Below are 26,981 nucleotides of genomic sequence, written 5' to 3'. Positions count from 1 at the left end.
ATCTTATCCATTCAAGAATGCAGCCTTGGTTGCAAACGGAATTGATTGGTTAAAAAAAAAAAAAAAAGTAGAGTGGTTAAGATTTTATATGAGAATTTCACCTGAAAGAAAGGTCCCCATGGCCTATGATTAGCTCATTCTCTTTCCTTTTCTTTTATAAATGAACGGAAGAGAATCTGGGACAAGGTCCAGGCCAGGGTGCTCGGTAAAGATCCCTAGGGCCCTGATTCTTCCCCTGGAGGCAGTGGGAAGAGAGCCTCAGTCCCACATGCCAGCCGGACTCCAGCTGAATTCATATATAAACTGAACTTTTACTCTGACCTACCAGGGTGCTCCTTGGTTTCAGGTCTGGATATGACCTTGAAAATGCAACTTGTTTCTCTTGCTAAGACATGAAAAGCTACAATGCAACCAATGGGAGAGGAGAAAGGACCATCTGCACATCCAAACTCTGTATGAAATGCTTCAGTGTTTGCATCATGTTAGCTGATCCAAGACATCCTGCTTCCACAGCGGTGGTATTTCCAATAATGGGATACCTCGCTAAACTTGAAAACAATCACCCAGGAGGTAAATTAAGGGAAGCACTTAGAAGAGATGCTTGGGGGCGTGAAGGGGGAGGAGGAGGAGGGTGCTGGTCTCTATCTGGGAGGATTACAATTCTGCTCAATCAAAGCCAACCAAACCAAAAACCACCATCGCAGTCTTAGGCGTTTGGGGGAGCAGGGACAGTAAGCGGTGTGGCAGGAGAGTTAGGAAAGAATGTGGGCACATTCTCCAGTCATCATCATAAAAGAGAGGGTAGGGAATAATTTTTCAGGTAATGATGGTGATAATTAGAGACCCAAATCTATCTATTCCACCATGGCAGTTCAGTTTAAAGGCTTTTTCTTTTTCTTTTTTTTTTCAACCTACACTAAAACCAAAAGATTTCCTTCTTGTGCTTCAAAACCAAACCAATGCAGTTTGCATAACAAACCCCCTAGAGACATTCACTTAATATTTAACTAAGACTAAATTACAAGATTCTACTTCAGAGGCACTGGGCAGAATCTCTGACGCCTAATTCTGTTCCGTTCAATGCAAGTCAAGGAGGGTTACAATCTGGCCATTGTTGAATACTTTTCAAGACTCATTAATCTCAAGCAAGAACCAACTTAACAAGCAGGGCAATCTTTTGAAGTGAACGGTGGTACTGGTTTAAACAGAGGATTAGGAGATAATCACATTTAAAGTCATCTTTTGGCACTAAAATTGACCCCAGTCTAGGAATCGTGAATCACAGGGACCGGGCAGGCTGTTTCCTCTTCCTTTACTCGATTTCCCTGTGACACAGCCAGATGGCAGCCTGCCCACATCCAGAGACACCACTGCATTTTGATGGGCTATCACAAAGTTCGCCTCTTCACCAATTTATGGGGCTATTTTATAAAATAATACCTTAGACTCTGCTGGACTTAGACACTCTCTAGATCAGGGGTGTCAAAACTTTTTTCAACGTTTTTCACCAAGGCCCATATGCGGTAAAATACACAAACAGCCGGGCCACTGAAGTACGTATTGCCTCACCTGGTTTATTTAAGTAAACTAAATATATTTTTGGAATTTGCTGTGGGCCAATTACCAATGGATTGCGGCCCACAGTTGGCCCGTGGACTGCAGCTTTGACACCCCTCTGCTCTAGATGGTAGGCACAATTTAAACGTAAATTTTAGGTCTGCTTTGTCCTGTACATGTCAGCAGTAATCAGAACGGGAGCGACGGGAGCGATGTGAAATCCATTTTCAGCTTGAGCTTTCCAACAGCAGTTCACTTGGCTTGGAAGAGTAGGAATAGAGAACATGCCAAAGAAATCTTCTGCTCTTGTGGCTTCCTTATTGCCAGGATTTTGATTGTGCAAAATAAATGGAATATATATTCCCCAAGCGATTAAGCATTTTCGTTTAAAGCATTCCTCCAATCGTGTTGAATACAAAACAGCAAACAATCTAACAATTATTTAGCAATGGATTTCATATGCATTTCAAATATACGGTCTACTACTGAGGGGATTCACAACACAAAAAAAATAAAGCCACATTAGCATTCAGTTTGCAAAAGGATGACATGCCTTCTTCTTTTTTTTTTTTTTTAATGTCATCCCGTCCAACTTCCGCTCTTTTCTTACTCCATGCCATGGATGGACCTCTTTTAAGTGTCACATAATGATAATATAGGAAGTCTCGTGACCATGTTACAAGCCTCCAGGATTCTCTAGTAGGGTCCTTTCATTTTAAAGCTAGGGACAATGCAGGCCAGAATCATGAAGTACCTTGAGCAAGTTCTCGCTGCTAGCATGATAGTACAAATCTCTTGATATTGCAACCTGACCCACAGCTCTGTGCTCCAGTTAACTGTCTCTCCCCTCCCCCCCCCCCAACACAGCTGTTTGGACCAAGTACAACCAATGAATACACTGGCCCAAGATGGATGCAGTCATGCTACACAATGCACTGGGTCAGATTATCTTGAAAATCTGAACTAAAAGATGGTTGGAAAGTTACCAGCTGGCAATAGGAGGTAAAGAAGCAGATATGTGGAGTGACAGCTTAATTGGAGCAGACAACCAAACTGTTTACTGACATCAGTTCCTGTGAGGTTGTGGTTTTTATGGGATTCCTGGTAACCTTACGACAAATCCTCCTTTTCCTGTGCCAGTTGGAGTGGTCTCTGTTTCGGGAAACCAAAAGACACTACCTATAAACATCAGCCTGGTGTTCCTTTCATGGTATTATAGGACCACAAACCTCTGACCAAACCTCAAAGCTGCTGATGGAGGTGAAAGCAGACCCCTCGCCCCCAAATACACTCTTTGCTTCCGATCAGGAAGATCATCGAAAGTCATGAATTTTCAGAGGAGAGATTAACCCTACCTGGAAATTCTCTGAAGCTACCAAGGCCTTCAACACAATCAGAAAAACTGTAGGGAACAGTTTGGATATAACATTTACTTTAAAAGAACCATACATAGGTTAGGATGCTGGTGAATATATCTTTTGGTGTTAGGTAAAAAATTTTTTTACAAATGGGAAAAAAGTCAAGGAAAAAGTCAGAGACAAATTTTAACCTTATTGTAGTTAAGGCGGCATGAACCAACCAGGTATTCTAAGGGCTGGTCACTCCTGACTAAGCTATCTGATTATCAGGGAAAGAGCAGCCCAGAAAGACTAAATGCCTAAAGACAGGAGTCCCAAATTCAAATGCCTTAAAAGAACCAAGGAGGTCACAAAGGGTAAGACAACAGGGAATGGTGAGGTCTGTGCCTAAACTAAAGTAAACACAGTATAAAAGCATCACAATTCAATTTTAAAGGGCTATCTTAGGTCTACTGATGATACTAAAAAGTCATATACCATTTCTTAATGTCTTCAACTTCTAAAAATCTTATACATAAAGACACACTTCCTCTGAGACATGGAAAATCAATACTTCAGCATCATTTTATATTAACAACTGGTGAAAACTAATTTAAAAATTAAAAATACTTACATGGCAGACTGACAAATTCACAAAAGAGTTACTACAAACGGCTAATAAAAATCTGAAAAATGTTTTTATCTGCACTAAAAATATATGAAGTGCAAATGAACTGAGATATTTTTCATTTTTTAAATTCGCAATGATTAAAAAAAATGACCACACACAAATCTCATGAGGAAGTGTCAAAATGAGTATTCTTGCATAAGCGAGGGGTTACTGAAACCAAACAATATTTCCAGGAAAATCATTTAGCAATATGCAATCAATTGCAATCCTATGTGACAGGAAATGTTTCCTCTCGTACAAATAAGCCTGTTATTTCCCACTGGATAATATCATTTCATTTTGGTTGGGTCCAAGTTGAGAACAAAATTCGTGGCTCAGCTTTGAATCCGCAGGCTACATTTAACTGTAGACTAGACCTTAAGCAGCTCTTCTATTTGTATTGCTCTGAATTTTGATTTTACCTACTTTCCCCATTTTTTTGTGCATCTCAACTTGAATATCATGAGCTCTCTGTGAAAAGAGGCAGAATATAAATAAGTGAAATCACGTAAGAGCAGAGAAAATGAGCCTTCCAGCATCAATTGTGGCATCAATATTTGCGTTGCTATTTTATAAAATGGAGAACAACTTTCTTGAGCAAAAAGTGAGATTTTTGCCTCATGTCACAAAGTTGAACGCCATGAAGCTTCAATGAAATTGCCTCTCACCTTTTTAAGACACAACAATACCATTTTAAAGCCTCTGTTTTGTTTTGTGGCTGGGGCTGTCACCACGCCAGAATGGCAGTCAAGAGATCAGACAGTCCCTCAGTTGGATAGTGGCTCTTCCTGAAGCACTACATACAATGTCTTTTTATGCAATTTGAGAACCCATTCACCACCTTTTCTGCCCCAATATCCAACATTCTGGTGAATCCAACGACAGGGTGGAAACCTTGATAAGTGACAGATAAAGCAAATAACGACTTGATTAATGTCATTCAGAGCTAATTTAACAGAAACTTATCTAAATTGTCTGGGATAAAATACCTTCGATTTGTCAACAAAGGCATGTAAAAAACGCTTTGTATGATAGAATAGAGTTAAAACATGACACACAGGCAAACCTGAACCATAACCATAATGAACGTGCAATAGAAGCGACCAGTGACAAGTCATTTTAATGCTTAAAGCCTCAGCTTTAACATCTCTTTAAAAAGTCGAGGGTGAATTCATGTCATTTAGCTGTGTTCTTCTAAGAAACAAAAACGATGGCCCTCTTCTGGCACAGAAGGCCTGAAGGGGACAGGATCAAATCCACTTTGCCACTTAATCCAATGTGATCTTGGGCAGGTCATTTAATCTTTCTATATGTCAATTTCCTGATCTGTAAAATGGGCTGGCAATAACCAGTTGTCAGGATTGCTGGCAGGATTAAGAGGTAAAATACATAAAGCACTATTTCAGTGAATGGCTTACCTACTAAGGGCTCAACGACATCTTATTATTACTGGAAGTATTACCATGTCAATCTCTAAAATGATGAAAATGATGCTAACCCATTGTTATGAAGATTATATAAGATAATGAAAAGAGATAATGAACATAGATGCCAATAAAAGCAAAAGATGTACAAGAGAGGGGAGGAACAATTATGATTGTCATGGGAAAGCAGTTAATAGAACCACAGATTCTGCTAAGCTACTGCAGACAATACGAGTTACTCCTAATATAACAAATGACTTTTAAAAGCAATAAAACCTGTTGGGACTTCATCCGATGACAACTGTAGAATTAATATAAAATTTGACAAGAGGTTTGGCACTCCTGAATGCAGCTACCTTCCAAAGAATTTGGGGTGAGATAAAATGTTTCAAGTTATAAGACTTCAAGCTCTGCCTCTTAGGTAATTAGCATTTCTTAATCCTCCCCCTTGAGGAGGCAGCCACTAATTCAGGCATATCCCTTACAGGAGAGAGGCTGTCTCAGCAGGCAGCTGAGAAGCAGCAGCTGACGCTGCCATACTTTCCTTCCCTTCCAACCCCTAACACCTCCAAGCATTTCCCTTCCCTTTGTCCACCTTCAACACTGGAGCCAAACCAAGCATCTCTCATTGTTATCTCTGTAGAACAGAGCACCCTCCCTTCCTTCTCAACTTTCAATCTCTCTCAACCTCTATCTGTCTGTTTCACATCTCTCTCTCTCTCTCTCTCTCTCTCTCTCTCTCTCTCTCTCACACACACACACACACACACACACACACACACACTCACACACACACACTGGGACTCCATTTCACCACCAGAAATTCCAGGACCGCACACACTGCCCTACAGATACACCTGATCACACATAACATGTAACTTTCAGCGTGGGTGCCTTGTGGACCTGGCCATTCACCCATTTTTAAAGGCAAGTCACAAGTCACCAGAGCTCAGGACAAACTGCACGCTCAAAGGTTGCGAGTTTCAATTATATTTACTCACTCTCTGACCAGAGACTGGTAATTCTACCTCAAACAGGAAATCCTTTGAGCACTTTGAAATGAGGACACGAAAATAGAAAATAACAACCAATAATGACTATCCGAGTCCCCTGACCACTACTTCCCATCAGGCCTAAAGGTCTTCCGGGCCCCTCCGGAAGTTTTCCATCCTCAGTGGAGGAGATACCTGGCCTTGAGCTGAATGTACATATTACACGATATTCCCAGGTTATTAAAAGTACTTAATGTCATTGGCCCCACTCAACCACCATAAAAGTTAGGCTCTCTCTCTCTCTTTCTCTCTCTGCCTTCCTCTCTTCCTCCCTTCCATATCTATCTATCTATCTATCTATCTATCTATCTATCTATCTATCATCTATCTATCATCCATCTATCCATCCAAAAAAATAAATGGCAGGGAAAGAAACTCAAGCACCGTGGGTCTTTCATGCACTTTCAGGTCTTAAGAATGGAAGGACTGCTCCCCACTCCGTCTCCCACTGCACCCCAGCTGCTCCCTGCAGTACAGAAACCAGATTCAGACAGGGAGAGAGACATCGCCCTAACATTCCTCTGTTTGCAAGGTGACATCCTTTGCAGATTTTTGGATCATACATTTAGAGAGAAGCTAGATTTCAGAAGACGGCTGGTCAAGAGGCAGGGATGGGGAAAGGAAAAAGTGTCTTGTAGTTTTACAGAGAAAAGGAGAAAATAGGAAAAAGGAGAGAAGAGTCACATAATCCTAACCATCAGCCGCAGAGCCGTACAAGAACCCCAACTCCTTTACACACAACCAAGCACTTGTGAACTTCTGTTTCCAGTGCAGAATCTAAGTTACGGAACCAGCCGTGCTGGCAGTCTTGTCACTGAAGCTCCCTCTCCCAGCTAGACAATCTTTGACCTTATCATTTGGTCTTGGAGGTTCTTTCACCTTCACGGACTAGTCACTATGGAGTACCATCCTCTCCAGTAGTGACATGTAGAGTCCTCCTAGGTACCAGCGCCCAAGCTCTGAGTGTACTCTGTACGTCTTCACAATAATTCTGGGAGATGTGCATTATTACCATTTTACAGATGAGGAAGGTAAGACTGAGTACAAGGGCACGCAGCCAAGTTCAGTGACTGAGCTGCCCTTGGACCCAGGTCTATCTGATCCCACAGCCTATACACTGGCAACAAGCCTGGCTGCCTTGCAAAAATCCACCATCTCCTACCATTGAAAAAAATTAGAACTTATTTGGTCCTGAGAAAAGTTAAACAATAGGGTTCCAGTAAAACATCAGAGAGGGGCTCCACCTCTCTAACTGGAATTGTCACTAGGTTTTTGTGTATCTGCCAGCTGCCCTCACTACACTAGAAACATGCCCTCAGGCAAGGTGCCCTGCCTTATATGTTTTTCTCTCTCCAATGTGTATAGAGTAGTTGCTTAATAGCATTTGAAATTATTAGTCAACAGCCTCTAGTTTCAGTTTTTGATCCAATTTTACTAAAATGAGCCTCGTGGGAGGATGCACTTTATGGCCCTGCCTGGGTTCTCAGAAAAGTTGTTTCTTCTCTGCACATCACTTCTCCTCGTTCTAGTTTTATTCACCCATAGGAAGGTGCACACCACAGTACACGAAATCCACCGGCCTGTGTACTTTTTACAAAGGAAACAAGTTGTGTTCACAGCTTTTTTTAAATGAAAGTGTATTGGGGTGACAATTAGTAGAGCTTTTTAAATTTTCCTGTTATTTTGCCAGAGTAAACCAGGTAAAACTTCCACTCAAAGTGATTAAAGAAAAAAGAAGAAGAAGATACGTGCAATGTATTTAAACACCGAAGCAGGTAGTTATTGCAGAAGTAGTAACGATTCATAAGTAACAGTAATACTTACAACCCATATGATGATCAGCCTTCTGGATAAATAAGGGTCAATATTCCACTGAGTGAAGGGAAGAAATGTGATGTAGAACACTTCTTGACCCAAAGCGGCGGAAAATCTGAATAGGTAGTAGTAGAAATAATTCTTCACGATGTACTTCTGCACATAAGCCTACAAGACAAAAGTATGAACACTGTGAGTGCATTGAACATGTCACCTTAGGGCGAATATAAAACCTCTTGTCTAAAACTCACAGGTCTCAATAGCAAAGGTGCTGCCTCCCCTCCCGTTATGTATTATAATTACGGTATCACTTATGGTATCACTTCTATCAGTGTACACAGTTGTGGAACACCTAGCAACCGCGATGTGTCCACACAGATAAGGTGTGAGTTCTTCATAAAAGTAAATAAATGACATCCCAGACAGAAATACCAGGGAACACACACAAAAAGCCAAAACCCTTTCCTGTGTATACAGAAGGCCAGAAACTAGAGGAAGTGAACTGTTAGGACATCGTATTGGGCTATGACTGTGCTGGGCAGAATAATACACCCAAAGGTACCCATTCCTAATTCTTAGAACCTGTGACTATGTTACCAGCTTACATAGCGGAAGGATGTAATTAATGATTTGGAGATGGAAATATTATCCTGAGTTATCTTGGTGGACTCTAAGGCATCACAAGGGTCCTTAAAAAGGGAAGGAGGAGGCAGGAAGGTCCAGAGTCAGAGAGTGATCTGAAGATGCTACATTGCTGGCTTTGAGGATGGAGGAAGGGGTCTCAGATCACAGAATGCAGGAACCTCCAGAAGCTGCAAAATGTACGGAAACGAATTCTCCCCTTAAGCCTCCAAAAGGAACACAGCCCTCTGATGCCTTGATTTTAGCCAAATAAGAACCGTTGTGAACTTCTGACCCCTACAGCCATAAGAGAAAAAATCTGTGTTGTTTAAGCCACAAAGTGTGTGGTAATTAGCGGCATTAGATAATATGAAGACTTTGGAAAAATTAGTTGCCGGTGAATATTTTCAGTTTACCTTTTAAATGGAACTAGTAAGGTCAACCCACTACAGTGATGGTATGAGAAACACAGTAAATGCATGCGGGTCTGTCTGCTAAAATGCACTCCCATTTTCTATCATCCTTTCCCTCCCTCTTATCCTGGAAGTAGGCAGGAAAAAAAAAAAACAAGGCTTAAGGGAGTTAAAACAGGAATAAATAATCTATTTAAAAATTATGGTATATTAGTGATGAGTTGGGAAATAAAACATGCTATACGTAAGGTCATCATAGACTTTGACCAAATGTAATCAAAGTAAGATGCCAACGCCGAAAATGGGGAGGAAAAGAGGCAGCCCTGCACCGGGGTGCCTGTGTCAAGGCTCTTGTAGGTCTGGATTTTTGTTTTGTTTGTTTTGTTTTACACAAAGGCTGAGGTCCTTGAATCCTGGAGGGATTCAGAGAATGTTATAGGTATTTATTCTGCAAATATTCTTTCTGTGTCTATATCCCCGAATCTGTGCTGAGTGCCAAAAATGTTCAGGAGAACCACGCGTGACACCTGGCTTCAAGGAGCTCTGATCTGGTGGGGGGTGGGGGTGGGGGGATTGTTGGTGGGGGGGTAGGGGAGTCAGCCAAAGAGTATATTTGGGGGAATGAATTTTTAAAGGACCAATATTGTGTTTGAGGCCCTGAAAAAGGCCAAGAATACTCTTATCCTTAAAGAATAAAAACAGATGACCTTGGAAATTGCAAGAATATAACTATACTTGACACTGTTGGCTGCCTACCAACTATGCATTTCTCTCTCCTCTGAAAGAGGTTCCCGGTTTTATTCCAGCATCTCTACCTCCCCCACAGAGCCCCGTGACTCAGGGGGAAGCTGACACTACCCTTGGCTCCAGAGGTGTATCTGGATTCATCTAAACCAGTCACAGAAAGTTCAAGAATATAGCCTCAAGCCAAGCAATGCATGGTACTACCCTGGAGACAGGTACTCATCGGGGCGAGCACATGGTGAAAGCCACAAGTACATCTTTGAGATGACCTTTACTTCTAAATAAGTTCGAATAAGAGAGAATGGCAATAGATCCATCCAAAATAGGAAAGACTATAATGCACAAAACTGATTAAATAAGGACGTGTATAGTTTCATCTCTCTGCCAAGATAACATTCTGGATTTGCAAAACAAGGACACAGACTGGGACAAACAAACAATGGCAAACTCCTCTCTCATTATCTAATGTGAGGACTAATCTCCGTGAGTTCTGTTTTATAAACCTACATCCAACAGGCTTGACCTTGAGGCAAACCCTGTCAAGAGCCTGTTTAGCATAAAGATTCATTATTTTAACCTGACAGCTACCACGTACACCTGGTAACCTGTCCTGCAGTGAAGCTTTATGAGGAGAACCTTTGCCAACTCTGACAAGGGTCAAACCCCTCCCTTGTGTCATTTCATGGGTCCCAAGTGTTATTGAAATTATAAATACTCAAACAACAACCATTTCCCTACCCTATAGATTTACCTGAGACCAAGCTCAATCTTAATCCTCATAAGTAATTGAAAAGACCATCAAGGATGACAGCACACTGCTTTAGTATTGCATATTACTAATTAAATATCTTTAGACATGCTTGTAACAATTTCCTAGGAATTCTCTTTTTTTGGGAGAGAGCTAAGTATTCTCTAAATCTTCCAGGAACAGAGGAAGCAAAGGTGAAATTTTAAATATCAGCATATACATGGGAACACAAAGACTTTTTTAGAGAATATCTCTCTATATGTGATTAAATAGCTTGAGAGCCAACGTTTACCTTCAAATGCTTGGGGACTATATGGACCTCATTAAAGCAGTTAAGTACTTGTCTTTTTCAGAACAAGAATCTAAGTCTCCCTTGTAAGAAACCTCAGTGTGTAGGACTTCAATATGTTTTTGGAAATAATAAGAATTTCAGTTCCAGTCTCTGTGTTGAACAGTTAAAAGGAGAAACAGAAATGGTAGGCAAAGTGAAGGGCAGAGAGAAGATGAACGGAAAGAGCTGAGAGAAAGGAAACCAAGTCTCAGAAGTCTGATTACACTACATTCCTGTAGAACTGGCCAGGCGAAAGGGGCTGAAATCAGCATCTCTGGGGCCCATACTTTGCAGGCTGGGATTAGCTGCTAATGTTTTAGACAGAAGATCAGGGAGGCACTGGACATTTAGGTGGATGGAGATTTACTTTTAGAAATAAAATACTTTTTGCTGTGCCTATCATCTGTGGCAAAGCCACGTGAAGAGGCTTCTAGTAAACAAGGGATGAGTAAGATGAAAATTACCCATGTATCCATTATAACTAACTGCAAAATGTCACTGATATTCTCACTTGTATACTTTATGTTTTGGCTTATTTTCCTGAAAGTTAAAAAACAAAAGTGTTTTCACAGATTTGAAAAAAAAAATAAAAAAAAAATGAGACGTCAGTCTCCCAATTCCATCCTCCCTTTTTGGTCATAAGCATCTCAGATGCACATTTTCCAAGTGGAGCTTTCAGTAACTTAACCTGTGGGTGCAAGAAGAGCTGCTCTGTTTTGCCGTTACCAGAATATTCCATGTTCTCTGCTAGGCCGCCTTCAACACATAAATAAATCAGGAAAGCGAGGGAGCCATACAGACTGACTGCACGGGAAGAGAAAGAATACTGAGAATATACGACTTCTTGATTCAGCTCTGCCCCCAACCACCTGAACAGTGTTTTGTTTTCTAAACACACACCAAGAAGTTCAAATGCAAAGGAAATATGGCCAGGTCGGCACCACTGGATATACTAAGGGCTGCCCCAGACAGCAGAGGAGTGAGTGCCCAGAGGACTTGGCGGCTGGCCCATCTTTTGAGCTTTCAAAGGAGGAAAACAAGTAGCTCTAAGCCCAAACAATGTGTGACTTTGGGGAAGTCAGTCTGCCTTTCTGACTGTCAGTGGCCTCAGCTGCAAAGGAGGGAGTAGGACTAGTTCAAGTGCTTTTTAATACACGAAAACATGTTTAAGTAGGGAAAGGCCCATAGAATAAAATGTTACCCCAGGGCCTATTATATAACATGATATAACATTGAAAGTCTGTACTAATTGATTGTAAGTGAGGAGGGGACCAGGGAACCCCTATTTCAGGCCAGGCCGGCCTCCCCCACCCCACCCCCCAGTCCTTCTCTGGGACACACCCTCAGAGCAGTTCAGTAATCAGTTTGGAAACCACTGACCTTTGTCTCTGCCAGCCCTCACATACCACCTTCCTAGAATTTACCTTTGGCCCTGAGTATCGGTATTCAAATCCTTTAAAGGATTTGATAACTCTGGACCAAAGTCATTGCAAGGTCTTATTACTTATCTCCATTTTATCTCTATAGATTAGAGCTATACAAGGAAGTATTTTTCCAAAGGTCACTCCTCTATCTCGACAGAGCCGAAAGGAGTTCATGTCCGGAGGACATCTGCAGCTCTAAGCAGTCCTCTTCAATTGGAAACAGTAGAAGGAGCTCATCCGCTAGGGCTGAGAGGGCTCAAATCTACACAGGGGATGGCACAGCCTTACTTAAAAATAACTATGAGACCCAATGCTCTTTTATAGAACACACCAAACAGCAGCATTCCATTCACAGTGGCTTGTTTTAGAGACGTTTTAGAGGCTGGTGAGGAAGTATCAAGTGAATTCAGAGTGAACTGACCTGGCCAGCAGAAGGGGCTGGGAGGAGGGACGCTGCAGAGCCCCGTGGTTGGGAACTCGCACTCTGGAGGCAACATGTCTCGGATTGAATCCAGGCTGCTCCCCCACTTACTACCTGAATAATCTCACTGCGACTGCTTGATCTCTCAGAACCTCAGTTTCCCCTTCCGCAAATGAGAATGATACTAGTCTGTACCACATAGGGAGGCTGGGAAGATTTTAAATCACATATTGTTGACAGTGTATGCAAAACACTCGGTTCACAGCCTAGTGGAGAAACTTCTCGGTAAGACCTCCAGCTGTAGATGACAGTAGCAGTGAGGCTTTCTAGAAAGTGCTTCTCAATTCTAATGTGCATTTGAATGACCTGGATCTTGCTAAAATGCAGGTTTTGATGTCGTTCACTTGAGGCAGGGCTGCTATTTCTAATGAGCTTCCAGGTCATGCCTATGCTGTCATGTTTCCAGCCCACGGACCACTTTGAGCAGCAAGGATCAAGGATAAAAACTCCAGTGAAGAGTTTTTAAACACAAAAGTAAGGCTTACATTTGATCCTCAGTATTAGAGGAAGCCTCAACAGGAGTTTAAGAGATTTAGATAATGTGATCCAAGCGACAGGTAAAAATCCTGGTGACAAACCAGAAGTGTGGAACAGTTAGAGAGTTCCATGGAAGTTCCTAAAACAGTCCAAACGCAGGAACGGAGCCCAGGCAAGCTCCACGACCACAGAAGGTCCCGCAGAACACAGATGGAACAAACAAACAACTGATTATGCAGAAAGAAATCAGCCGTGTCTGGCTCCTTGCCTTCATTCGAGAAGGGTTTGCATAAATTCCTGGACGACAAATACAAAATTAGTTAAGGGGTCATGGACCTTGAAAAACATTCCTAGCCTCTCAGACCATCACGATATAGAAAAACAAACCTCATTTCCCTAAAAAGGGCTTTTGCATCACTGACAGAATCCTGGCTGGGAAACAAGGCTCTCTGACTGCAGGCAAGAACATTTGTCCCTGTGTCCTCTGCCAAGAAGAAGGTGGCAATTTGCCTTTTTAAAAAATAAATAAATAAATACATACATAAATAAAACATTAAAAACTAAGAGGAGAGTATTCCATTAAGAGCAATGGTTTTTGGAAGTTCTAAACTTTTTTTTTTTTTTTTTTAAACCCAACCTGGGAAATTCTGTCACTGCTAGGTACAGCTCTAATAATATACATTCAACCTGCAGACCTGTCCAGTATCATTTTTCAAGGTAGGCAAAGTCTTCATGGGCTTTTGATTGTGGGAGAAGATGGGTATCAGCCAATGGTCTCCAGATTGACAGCCATTTATGGAGACTGGATTTTCCCCAGAAAAAAGCATCTTCCATGGTCAGGGGATCTGTCCCAAAAGGCAGGAGATTCAGGACTAAAACTCAACAATTGCCTTGCTTTCTGATTCTCATAAGCTGCATATATTCAGCCAGAATTCCTCTAGAGCCTAGAGCTCAGGAAGGGCAATCGAAGGAACTTGATGCCTCTTTCAATAGAACCTATACTTTGCAAAGTTTGGGGTTCTGCCACCTCTCTCTGAAAGACTAGGCTTTGGCAGACACGCCATTACACACCACAGAGATGGAATATTTGTAAAATTAACATTCCATCCAAGCTATTATCACTCACCAAATAGCATGTTAACATGCCAAGTACAAACCAAGCAATGCCCAACATTTTGTTAAAAATTGAAAATGGCAAATCTTTTTAAACAGAGGCCATATCTACGTAGACCATTCATTCATTGTCTATACCTTAGTGACGGGAGGTTGACAATAAGCAAGATTATTTTGTTTAGCAGTAAGTGCTATGATGAAATGAAAGCAGGATAATATGATACCGTGTGTGTGTTGGGGGGACACTCTCCGAGGAGGTGCTATTTGAGCTGAACCCCAGTGGGAGAGATGAGCTGGTTCCTTCAGTGTTAGAGGGAACACTCAGCAGGAACCAGGTCTGTGCTGACACATGGTGAGTGGCAAAGAGATTAGTAGGAGGTGAAGTTAAGATCAGAAACTAGATCAGGCCAAAGATTGGGATTTAGGTTGGGAACAACGGTACGTCACTGAAAGGTTTCATATTAAGAGCATGATTTGATCTACTCTGGCAAGACTAAAACACATTTTGGCTCAGGAATAGTGGGAAGAAGCCCTGCTTTAACTTTTTTTTTTTTTTTTCCCCTAAACTTAGTGGGAAAATATCATTCATTAGCAGTGCTAAACTTAAACTGAGATGGAGTCACATTGTTTCCCCAGTGAGGTAGACACGTGGTTTCCTAAATTCATGTCTGTTTACTAATATGCCCCCATCACTTTTAATTACTCTTATTTTTATTTTTAAGTTTAGGGAATCAAGAATTTCCAACCTATAAAGGAAATTAAACGATGATCACTTAGGAAGCCTAAGAAAGATTGACAGTACCCCTTGAAGGGGAAAACAGAAGGAATGAGACCGTGCAAGGGTTTCTTATTTCATCTTCAAGTCCAGATAGAATTACAAGTTGGGTGATCTCACTGATGTCTGCTCAGTGCTGGGGTGATTAAAATTTCAGGATGGCAAGACTGAAAGTCGATACAATAGAAGGACAACTTCTCAGAATAAAAGCTCTTGAAAGGGAACTGCACATTAATCACTTTCATCTGCTTAGCTGGCATTTGTCAGGGTCCCTCAGTCTGTGTCCAAGAATAAGAGGGAGGCTGGAGGGGACTGAACCCAATGTGGCTTTTATTTACAGCTGAGTTTTCGTTGTAGCCTTTTCCACAATTTGAGCTTTGTTGCTCTCCTGACAATCCATTAGATTTCAGCTCATCCTCTGAACATCTGCTATCTTCTTTTTCTTTTCCTCAAGAGCCAGCTCTCCTACCGGGCACCATCAGAAAGGCCGAACCAGGACTACAAGTTGTGTATTTCTTGAAATTGTGAGACAGTGATGGTGGCAACAATGCTTGCTCCACCTGGACCTCGAAGCAGGTCCTACAACTGGACAAAACATCATCACCTCGTCATGCCTTTTAGAACTCTGCCTGAATCACACAGTTTCTGCCTCGTAAGTAAGCCTGGGGTTGGGCTAGGAGAAGGGTAGGACAGCAGTTTGCAGAGGCTAGAGGTGGGGACCTCTGCTAGGAGCATCTCCTCCATGAACAAGAAGAGCAACCGGAGTCGACACAAGTAACAGACATAACCATTCCATTTTTTTTTTTTCAAGGGGGTGGGAGAACCAGCTGCCCTTTAAATTCTCAAAGTGTCTTAAGAACTTCACTCTTTTTCAAAACATTTTGGATCCGCTAAAACCTGAAACACATTGTGCCAAACATTCTTCCATTTCATTGTGAAGCCCTTGTGTGTTCAGGGGGATTTTTTTTTGGTGCAGATGTTCCTGATTCATTTATATTAACTTATCAAAATGACATTTGGAAGAGCTACAGGATGTTCAAGAAGTTTTATAAACTTGGGTTCATTAGTTTTAATCCAGGAATTCCACCCCCTGCCCCTATGCACACACTCAGAATTCAGAACTTGGAAGGGTTGGTTCAGTTCTGCTCTAACCTGGCAGCATGAGCTCACCACTCCTAATTCCTGTCACAAAAAATATTTTCTAAAGCTTTAAAAGGCACCATCAAAAATATGGGTGAAGAAGGCCAAAAGATACAAATAAAATAATCATGGGGCTATGATAGACAGCACAGTAATTATTGTTAATATCACTGTGTTGCATATTTGCAAGTTACTAAGAGAATAAAGCGTAAAAGTTCTCAACACAAGAAGAAAAATTCTATAGCCATTAATATGTAGGATGACAGAAGTTAGACTTACTGTGGTGATCATTTTGCAATGTATACAAATATTGAATCATGTTGTACACCTAAAACTAATATGTCAATTATACGTCAATAAAAAAGTTTGTTGAAAAATTTTAAAAGGGCACCACTAAAATATAAGAAGGCTATTCAGGCACATGTAAGGTTTTCTCCTCAGTGATCTTTTATGTCCAAAGATTTAAAAACGAATGTTGAAATTACACAAACAAAACTGAAGTCTGACAAGTTTGCCACTGAAGTCAAGGAGATTTTATCCAAAGGCTTTCCTGCTTCCATCTTTCTTCTTTATCGGGTGAAATGGGCACAGAGTTTTTAGCTTTGAGGTTTCTTTATCCAAGATTATCATGTTAGTAGGTGTGTGTGTACATGGAGAAATAGGAAGCAAAATGCTACCCTTTCTCATTTCTTAAATACAGCTCTCTACGCCTCAGAGCGCTCAAGAAATCCAAGGTGACAAACACTGTACTCGGGAATGATTTTCCTTTCTTGACTGGCAACCCCTCCCTGGGGTGCTGTCAGGATGTGGTGGTGGTGGGCATCAGAGTTAAGGAGGGATGGGACAGATAAAGGGGGGGCAGGTGGAAAGGGGGGACATTTTGCCGAGGTCTCACTCCCTCCACTCTCCTCCTAAGCCTTGTCCTGCACGAAATAGTCATGGGCAGTTCCATCAATTTCTGCCATGCTTTCAAATGGTAGTCCTCTCTGGAAGGCTATCTCTGGGGAAGTTTAAAGCCACCGGTCACAAAAATAAACTTAGGAAAAGCTTTGAAATTGTGTGTATACACATAAAAGGACATTGAGAAGAAAGGCCGGCTGAGACAGAACAATGGTCCTCCCCACCCAGCCTGTCCCTGGCACACTCTGATTTCTTGGTACCTGTGAATGTTGGGGTTTTTTGGTTGTTGTTCTTTTTTTTCACTTTTCATTTTTTGAGTTAAATGTTTGGGCTTTTTAATATCACTTCATTTCTGTTTGTTTGTTTTCTGGTTATCTGGTTATCACCTGTTTCGTTTTTTCCTGATTAACACATTTCACTCAAGAACATTTGGGAGTTCAAAACTTACATAAAACGAAGTAAAACTTCCCCATTAGCCCACCCCTGAGACTCAAACCCTTTGAATATCTCCACTGGTCTTTTCCTGTGCGAGTGTGTGTTCTGGCCTGTATGTTAGCAAAACTGAGATTCCACTGACTCTTAATTTTGCAAGTATTATTTTATTGTATTGTGAGTATTTCCATAGGTCCCTAACTATTGTCTTAGATCATGATTTGGGTCAAGCTGGACTGTTTAACTTTTTAGTTCCTCCTTCTCTGTACTTCACCTTCACCTTCTCACTCACCCATTCTCAGGCAGATTCCAGCACTGATCAGGACAGCTAACATCACCTGCTGGGCACTCCTGGAGCCACCATTCCCGGACTCTCTCTCTCTACCTTGCTCGTTCCTTAACCTGACCAAATAGACATCCACACCGACCATGTTCCCTGTGACAACCTGTCTGCAGTTTTCGGTCTTACTGCTGTTTGCTTGTCTTGTTTCCCAAGGACATAAAGTCTCTTTGCCAGATTCTGCAAAACCTTTGGAGATACAAGTTAAGGCCACCCGAGGGCCAGAGCTCAGAGTACACTGTTGAAGATACAAAGAATGACCTGGGGACAGGCATGACAGTCACTGTGCTGAAGCAGAGGGAGGGTCCCATAATCCATCTCACAACAGGTGAAACCAGGTCCTCCATGGCTTTGGAAGTCCTGGGGTTCTTATGACCCAGAGACCCCCTTCATCAGCTCCAGCCACCTCTGGCTGCGATAAATGGATATAATGGAACCTGAGAAGTTCTGGGTGTCTACCAGCCTTGGGTCCAGTGACAGATCTGCAGGGGCAACTCTAAGGAAGTCTGACGTTTCTAACCTGTGCAGTGGATGTAGCCTCACCTGTGCAATGGGTATAATACCTGCGCCCTTGCAGCGGCATTAGGAAGATGAAATGAAGTCACCTATATAAACTAAATCATGCCACATCAAACACACAGTTTGTGCTCAATATATGGTGGTTGCATTTGCAATGTTTTCCAAACAGCATACATAACAAGAAAATGTCAGAAGTGTCCAGCTATGGTGGGAACACAGAGGACGAGAAGAAGGTAAAAAGATTTTTAAAAACAAAGACACCATAGAGGAGACAGGTAAGCCATCCTGGAAACTGGACTGGAACTGTGACAAAAAGAGAAAGGGAAGGGAGACATTAAGCGGAAGGGAACGGAATGAGGGAAGGGATGGAAGCAGCAAGGTACTGTGTTCCCGGAAGGGTACCCAGCATAGCAAGAGCGTAAGGTATTTCCACGTGGAGTAGTAGGTAGCAAGGCTGTAAGGGAGACCAGAGATACAGAAGTCCTAAAAGTCTTAATAGGAGGTTGGGTTTTACCTGTGAGTTATGGGGGAGCCTCTGAGCCAGTGTTGGACCAGGAAGTGACATGATCAGAGATGTGGTCTACATGGCCACCACTATGCTAACATTCTTGTCCTTTCTCAGTGATTTCCCATCTTTTTCAGATTCACATGTATCCAAGGAGAGGTCACAGACAGGCTGCACCGTGCCCAGAAGATCCCATCTTACACTGTGCTCGTAGAGGGGTTTACACACACCCGACCTCTGCCATCCATAGTTCAGCTGACCAGCATGAGCCTGCCTGCGCTCCATTTCACATCTGAAATAAAAGCTGGACGCTCCGAACATCTCTGTGGGCCATCATGGAAGATGAAGAAAGCGTGCTTTCTGGTTTTGGTCTTGGTTTTGCCATGTGGGATCTGATGATACAGTTATTTAGCAAGAAACCACAGGAACAAAAACAATTTGATGAAACCCAGAGAAAGTGAGTCCTCACACAGCGGGCCACCGAATGCCACAGGCTGTGCAGCGACCTACCCTGAATAAACCCTCAGGCACTGGGTTTCAGCTAAGCTCTGTCACCCAGCGAGGGCCCCATGCTTCAGATGCCTCTTCCCTAAACAGGGACTGCGGTTCCTATACCTGAGGATGCAGAACGCACTGAAAATACCAGAGTGTGGAAAATGTGGTTCTCATTTCTTTTCACAGAACACAATTTCCAGAAAGCACTGTGTGACCAGAACCGATGGCCCTCATACGTCAGAGATGGTCAGAGAAACATGGGTTTGCAGTCTTCACAAGGCAGGGAACCAGACCAAATTCAACAACCCGCGGTAACTGCCTGCTTACACAAGGTTGACGGCGAATCAGGAGAGTGTGGATTTGAAGACTAGAAAAGAGGAACAGAATGTTTGGGGTCGTCTCAGCCCTAATTCCAGAATAGTACACAGAGGTCCATGTATGCAAAACCCGTCCTCTGCCTGACACACATGCACACAGACACACACACACACACACACACACACACCTACATATGCACACATATGCTTCCTTCCCCCCTCCTTTCTATGCTATGCTGGGAACCTGCCACACCAAGCCAGTTGGCATCTCAAGTCCTTGACACACTCTGCAAAGATGCTGCTCTGGTTAAAACAGTGACTTCAGCATCACCTATGTCCTTGTCCTTTGATGTGTGGTGGTCCCGGACCGGCATCATGGGCATTCCTCAGGCCCTACCCCACACCTGGGCAACATGGGGAATTTTAGCCCAGTGCCCCAGGTGATTTGCTGCACACTCAAGTTTGAGAAGCACCAATCTATATCTACCGAGAAAACAAATGAAATGTTTGACTGTATAAGATTGTACTATTCTCTCTGGGCCTATGCACACATGAAAGGGGACGCTAAGTACTTGAAAAGTGCAAAAACACTCAGTAAGAACAGGCACATCCAGAGAGACAGAAAGCAGATTAGGGGTTGACGTGGGAGGGAGAGGAAGGACTGCTACAGGCTATGGGTTTCTTTTGGGGGTGGTGAAAATGCTCCAAAACTGCCTGTGATGATGGTTGCACACTCTGCAAAAGCACTGCAATAGGTGATTTGCATGGTATGTGAATTGTATCTCAGCAAATTGTATCTATATAAATAAAGCTGAAAGATGTAAATAAATGCCTTATTTATTTAAAATTCTAGCCGTGTCTTTCCCCGTAGAGCAAGGGAAGATGCCCAGTTTTCTAGATCATTCTCCAGCACCGCACCAGGGGCCTCAGCTTTCCCTGACCAAATGCCTAAGCCTGCATCTGGGGCCTACACAGGTCTCTTCCTCATATCTGTGCTCCCTTGTGTGGATGACAGCACCAGTGTGCACTCCCCCAGACCCCAGGACTGGCCCAGGCCCAGGAGGCGCCCCCTGTGCTGCCATGGATGGGTGACAGGGGATGGGTAACAGGCTGGTTCCCTGACTTTGCTACCTTCCAGCTGGAACTCTGAAGTCTGAGAATTGTAGATTTGAACCTAGTTTTCCAGGTCACATGAAAGTATATACATGTCAAGGCAGGAGGTTAAAACATGTTATATTGATAGCTTAATAAACAGCTTTAAAATATTTTGACCTATGGAATTTCTGTCTCCATTTGTGCACTTGCCCTAAAACCCTGAAATTTTAGAGGTCAATTATTTGTTTCTTCTAAGTTTGTCAAAAATACTAAGTGAGTATTTTTGGTCTTGTCCCTAACATGTCACATTTTATAGGTAAATATTAATTATTCATTCAAGGCTATCACATCTTTTCATAACTTCATACATAATAAATACCAAGGATTTCTTTTTGCTCCAAAACAGTATAGGAAGTTTCAGGAAAAGAAGCATCTTAAATTTGTTTGCCTTCACATATGCTTCAAATTTGCAAAACAAGGTAGTTTAAAAAAAAAAGAGGGGAAAAAACACAGAAAATAAAAAATAAAAAAAGACACTAAATATTTTACATTAATAAAGTTTAAGGTTCCTCCTGGGCTACTTTTCTTATTCTGAAGAATGAAAAAGCAAATCCTTGAGGAAAAAAACAAAACAATGTGAGTCACTGGATACTTTTTTTTTGTTAAGTAATAGAAACACCTTAAATGGAATTTTAGGGGGAGAAGAGGACTTACTGAGTTTAACCAGGAGAGCTTAAAGAATCTTTCATGACTCTTTGATTCTTTGTAACTAATAATTTGGTGACAGAATCCAAAGCCGGGATTTAGTTCTTGGGGTCACACACAACCCACAATTTAGCAAGAGAAACAAACTTACTTTTGTGCCCTCTCAAAATACTCTGCTTTGGGAATTATTTTTATTCCTTGTGAGTTGTGAAGCTGAGGCCAAGCTCACAACTTTCCTTTCCCCTCCTTTGAGCGCACAGATGTCACCCATGCCTGGTGCCGACTAAATAGACTCCCACTCAGATATTATTTCCAGAATAGGCTCCCCCATCCCTGGGCCTTTCTCCCACCCCAATCTCGTCATCTGGATTCCTTGTGGGAACTCTGCAGCTTTTTTTGTGTAGTGAGGACTAAGTTTAAATATAACGATTCGTATAGCATATGCTTCAAAATCTCAATCATTTTGGAAACTGGGGAGGTGGGGGAAAATGAGCTCAGATAAGACCAAATTTGTAAGTTGACATACAGCTGCTCTGCCCAATATGGTAGCCATATGTGGCTTTTTAAATTTAATTAGATAAAAAATCCAGTCACATTTCAAGTGCTCAACAGCCCCATGTGACATGATGAATGCCAACGGGGACAGGACAGAGCATTTCCATTCTTGCCGAAAGTTCTATTGGATGTGCTGAACTGGGAGCATTGTCATGTTTTCTCTGTCGTCCCAGTCAAGCCTTCTTTCACTCACTCTGTTGTTGGTGCAATGATTTCTTATATTATTATTTTTGCAACTTAAGGCAATTTACTCTTAAACCCTAAAAGTAGATGGCGACATACTACCTACACAGTTTCAACATTGCACAGCTCTTTGTAATATACCAAAAAACACCAAATTATGCATTTTAAAAGGGTGAACTCGGGGGTATATGAATTATATCTCAATTGAAAAAAACAAAGCCTAAGTGATCAAATATCAAGCAATAATTTCATAAATCCACCTTGGCAAGTGTCACAGAGCAGCCAAAATGAACTTATTCAAATGTAGATGGGGGGGGTACTTTATGAGGTGTGTAAATGTCTAACTATTACACCTGAAACTAAAATAAATAAATAAATAAGTAGTGTAAATCAGAGAGAACCAAATCATTTCTAAAAACAAACAAAACAAAACAACCTCTACCCTTCAATGGCTCCTGACTGCACGTGGATTGGGAGGATCTTTCATAACAGGCCACTTCAAAGTTTATCACAAAATAGTCCTGTTCGCCCTTCCTTCCTCTCCCAAGTTCTCCCAATATCAAGGCTTCCACCTTGGCAGAGAGCTGTAGCCCGTTCCACTTTGGCTGCTTTTCTCCAGTGACTTCCCCCAGAAAAAGAAAGAAAACACTGGAAATGGGCAACAGGAACAGCATCCATCCAGAGTTACCTGGGGTCTATTTTCCCTTCTCTCTTCAGAAAACTAAAAGCCACCCGGTCCTTCCCTCTTTATCTTGAGATTACTGGCAGGTTAGAGAGAAAATTTCCTGATTTGCATTGGCAAACAAGACACGAACTAGCAAAGGTCTCATTTCTGGAGGCTCCAAAGGGACCTCCTCATTACAGAGGAAAATTAGTGGTAAGTGTTAAAAGAAAATGATCACAAAAACGCATGCTCTCTTTTGGAAATAACCTAATGGCTTCTGGCACCATTACCGAAAAGAGGCAGCACAGCACCGCGCGTAAGACTCTGGTTTTAATCCTTGCTCTGCCACCCACTAACTAGCTGTGTGCCACTGGCTCTGTTCCTATTTCCTCAACTACAAAAAAGAAAATACCTGCCTCACAGAGTTGTGAAAAGGCATCAATGCATGTGAAGTCTTTAGAACAGTGCCTGGCAGATAGAAAGTACTGAGTGAACGGAAGTCGTTGATGATGATAATAATGATGACTGTTCCATCCCATCAGGCATTAGACAACAACCACCAGGCAGTAAGTTTCCATGTATTCCTGCCACCCTACTCAGTGAACATGAGAAAAATATTTTAAAATCTATGTCTCATTATTCTTTTCCTTCCCTTCCTTCCTCTGGAGCATTGAAAAGAATTTGATCTTATCTTCTTTTAGTGCCCTTGTAATGCCATCAATCATAAACCAAAGGCACAAAGCCTCTAATGGGAAAACCGAGAAAGCACTGGATTTTTCCTCTCGAATAAGAGGAGGGACAATTGTATCTGGAGGTGGCTGTGGGTCATGGGACAACTCAGGGCTCAGCTCTTCAGTCCCTCAGATGTCTGTTCTACAATTTTTAAGTCAGTCACAGATAACACAGAAGGTTCATCAAAATAATTTTGGGGCACATTAAAATAATTTTTTACACACTTATTAAACTAGATAAAGAGGTAGCTGGATAGGGCCACGTGTGGTCATAGGCGTTTTCTTAATATTAATATGACTTTCAAAGTATTCACTATCAATGGGTTGAGGAGTAAATTATACTTTTTCTTTTTTAGGTCACCCGAAGAAAATACACTAAGCATTCAATAGGGCATATGTCTTCCTTTAAAACATCCCTCAGATGGCTGATTTCGTGGGTACTCTAAAAATTAATTCTAGAAAGTTGTTTTACTGGGGGAGTTATGTTAAGTCTCTGATTCCAGGCCCCACCCCCAACACCCCCTTTCTATTTAGTATGGTTTTTATTCATTTGCTACTTCTTACTAACAGTGAAGAAACTGAGGGGAGTTGGAATTCTAATTAATTAAGAGAACAAGAATCCATTTTACATTTGGTCAAAATACATTTTCTATGTTATGAAGGAAACATGCAAAGGGGTTGATATTTATAAATCAGTACAGAATAAACCTCAAATGGTTAAAAAAAAGAAGAAGAAAGAAAGAAAGAAAGGAGATAGAAAGAAACCTGTCACCCTATTTATTCAGAGAGCTCTCAGAACTGATTGAAGAAATACTTCCATCACCGTTTGGGTTCTAGGACATATGGAAAAGGCAGAGAGAAAAGTAAGGTCCTTCTTCTGTCTGTCTTCCTCTTCCAATGTGATTGGGGCTGGGCACTGCCCTCCCTATCAGGAATCAGGCTGGGGGCCGCAGGCGACCCACGGCATCAGAGGTAGGCCCTCCGCTCGTGGTTCCTATCAGGACGTCTGCCAGCCACATCTCCCCCAAAATATCTTTGTTTCAGAAAATGGCACCATCGGAAAGCAACTTGATTTACCCTGAATCAAGACCCTGGCTGAAACTGAACTCTTCCTGTTTTAGAGCGGAAATCCGTTTGTCGGCTAGTGATAACAACTGATTTCCAAAATGGGTAATAAAAGGCAGCCTATAGCTATGTGGAAGACGGGGAGGAAAAAGAAGGAAAGGCTGATGTCTTTGCGAAGTTTCCACAAATGCCTACACTCCTGTTAGGAGGGCGTCAACAACCTCAAAGCCAGTAAGTCCTGGGAAGGGCAGGCTCTCCACACTGCCTGGCTGCCACCCAGGCGATGGGTGATGTCATTTCCATCTGCCAGGCAGGGTTGGCTAGGACATAACATGGGGCTTGGGAGCCATAAGTGGGTCCTCTTAGTCTCACAGGCAGAATTTTCAGTGCTGTAGGAGAGAACGCAGTTTATAGTTTATACTCTTATTTTCCTTCAGCGGGTGAATGCTTACTTTTAGATGGAAGCATATGAAATTGACAATATTTGATCATTTTTGATCATCAAAATAGTGATTTCTTATGGTTCAATGTACGAATACAGAGGTTCTCATTTTATTTATTTATTTTATTTGAGGTATAATTGGCATACAACACTATATTAGTTTCAGTAGGACGACATAATGATTCAATGTTTGTATACACTGAGGCAGAGGTCCAGACAAACTCTGCTGCCTCACGTCTGTGTTTGAGCTTGGCGAGATCCTCCTCCTCCTGGCTGACAGAGCCAACGTGACTGGGCAGAGCAGGCGTCACAGAGGATCACTCTGCACAGGGAATGAAGACCCACAGAGATACACTCACTGTGGCCCCCACATTAACTGGCTGTTTAAAAATTCATTGCCAGGGTTTTCAAGCTCCCCAGATTTCAGACCCCTTTTGAGAATCATAGTCTGGCAACCGTGTACGTTCCCACAGGCCTTGTGACGAGAATCGGCTGGTTTTCAGAATGTGCCACCTTCTTCAGGATGAGGCATGTGTTCCCCACAGTCATCCAGGTCCTAAGTCTGCCTATCTTTGCTTCTTCCCTGGCCCAGGGGAGCTTTTCAGTCCCAGGTTAATTAAACCAGTGCATGGTTCATGTGACACCTCCTACCCCCAAAGTTTCAAAGCCTGCCATCAGTAAGTCAGAAAGCTGGATGGGTACTGGGAGCCTCCTCCTCCCTAGTCTTCCAGAAAAGATTCATTTGGCTGCAGCACCACATGGGTAGAAAGGGAGAGAGACAAGACAGAGCGCAGTTGGAAGGCAGCCTCTGTAGTAATCGCACAAACAGGACCATGTTTGCAAAATCCCCACAGACAGAAATTCTACAACCTCACCCTCTAATCCAGTCCTAATGTTCAGCAACCTTCACTGTCAGGAAATCCTACCATAAATAACCCAAATCCTTCACGCAGCTTAAACCCATTTCCTCTTACTCTCTGCTCACTGGAGATGGGGAACAGCTGGTCACCGTTCTCTGTACCAAGTTCTTTGTCAACTGGATGATTGGATTCTGGCTCTGGACCACTGTCATAATTAGGAGTCTGACCAGTTCCATATTGTGCCATCTGCAAAAGCATGTCAAATAGGAAGATACAACTTTGAGCATGGTGTGCCTCAGAAATGTGCCCTCACAGGAACACGACCCCTCACCATGCCACCAGGCTGCTCATCGTTTATAAATGTGTGAGAGTTTTCTGCATGGAAAAAAAAGAAAAACTTTTTCTGAGGCTAGCTCTGCAATGTGAGTGTAACATCAAACGATGCAAAGATTCTCTAAAAGCCACCAAGAGAAACAATAAACAGAGCGAGCGTTTGTCAACTGCTTCTTATGCTCTCATGGCCTGCATTATCTCAGATGCTCCTCGCAAGGGGCACTAAGGTAGGAGTTAGGATTAGTCTCGCTTTGCAGGTAAGGAAATTTAGCCATGCAGAGGCTAATTTGCCCCAGTTTAGACACCAGCGAGTGAGAAAGTGTTCAAACCCAAGGAGCTGGAGTCCAGAGCCTGCCATCCTTTTAACCGCCCCCCATCCTGAACATAAACCTGGTGTTGGTGAGTCCGGGCAGCTCACTGCATGGAACACAGCCCCTCTGTTTCAACAAACACACTTGACCGGTGGAGACCAAGACGTCATGGCAAAAATCGGTGCCGTGTTTCTTACGTAGCGCAAAGAAGCTAGAGAGTGCAAAAATTCGAAGGAGCTTGATGTCGCCAAGATGGAATTCGTCTCATACACAGAGTCCTACATAAGTTCCTGGGTCTCCACTTAGATACAGACAGTAAATGCCCACCCCACCCCCCAGTCCTAGCTGGATGACTGTTCTGAAGCCCGACCTGGATCAGAGGCCAGGTTCCCCCATATACCATCTGG

The 26,981-nt window shown here is 42.4% G+C and overlaps 1 protein-coding gene across 1 annotated transcript in view; it reads right to left on the bottom strand.

The window, feature by feature from the left end:
- SGPP2 (sphingosine-1-phosphate phosphatase 2) overlaps nt 1-26,981 on the bottom strand; it is a 106,077-nt gene that overhangs the window by 56,141 nt on the left and 22,955 nt on the right. The window contains exon 2 of the mRNA XM_019753681.2: nt 7,865-8,023. Coding sequence (XP_019609240.1) covers nt 7,865-8,023 — 159 coding nt within the window. The remainder of the gene's footprint in view (nt 1-7,864; nt 8,024-26,981) is intronic.

Source organism: Rhinolophus sinicus, linkage group LG01 (assembly GCF_036562045.2).
Source record: "Rhinolophus sinicus isolate RSC01 linkage group LG01, ASM3656204v1, whole genome shotgun sequence".
NCBI lineage: Eukaryota > Metazoa > Chordata > Mammalia > Chiroptera > Rhinolophidae > Rhinolophus > Rhinolophus sinicus.
Note: the sequence above shows the minus strand (reverse complement) of the source record. Positions and strands in the feature narration are given on the sequence as shown.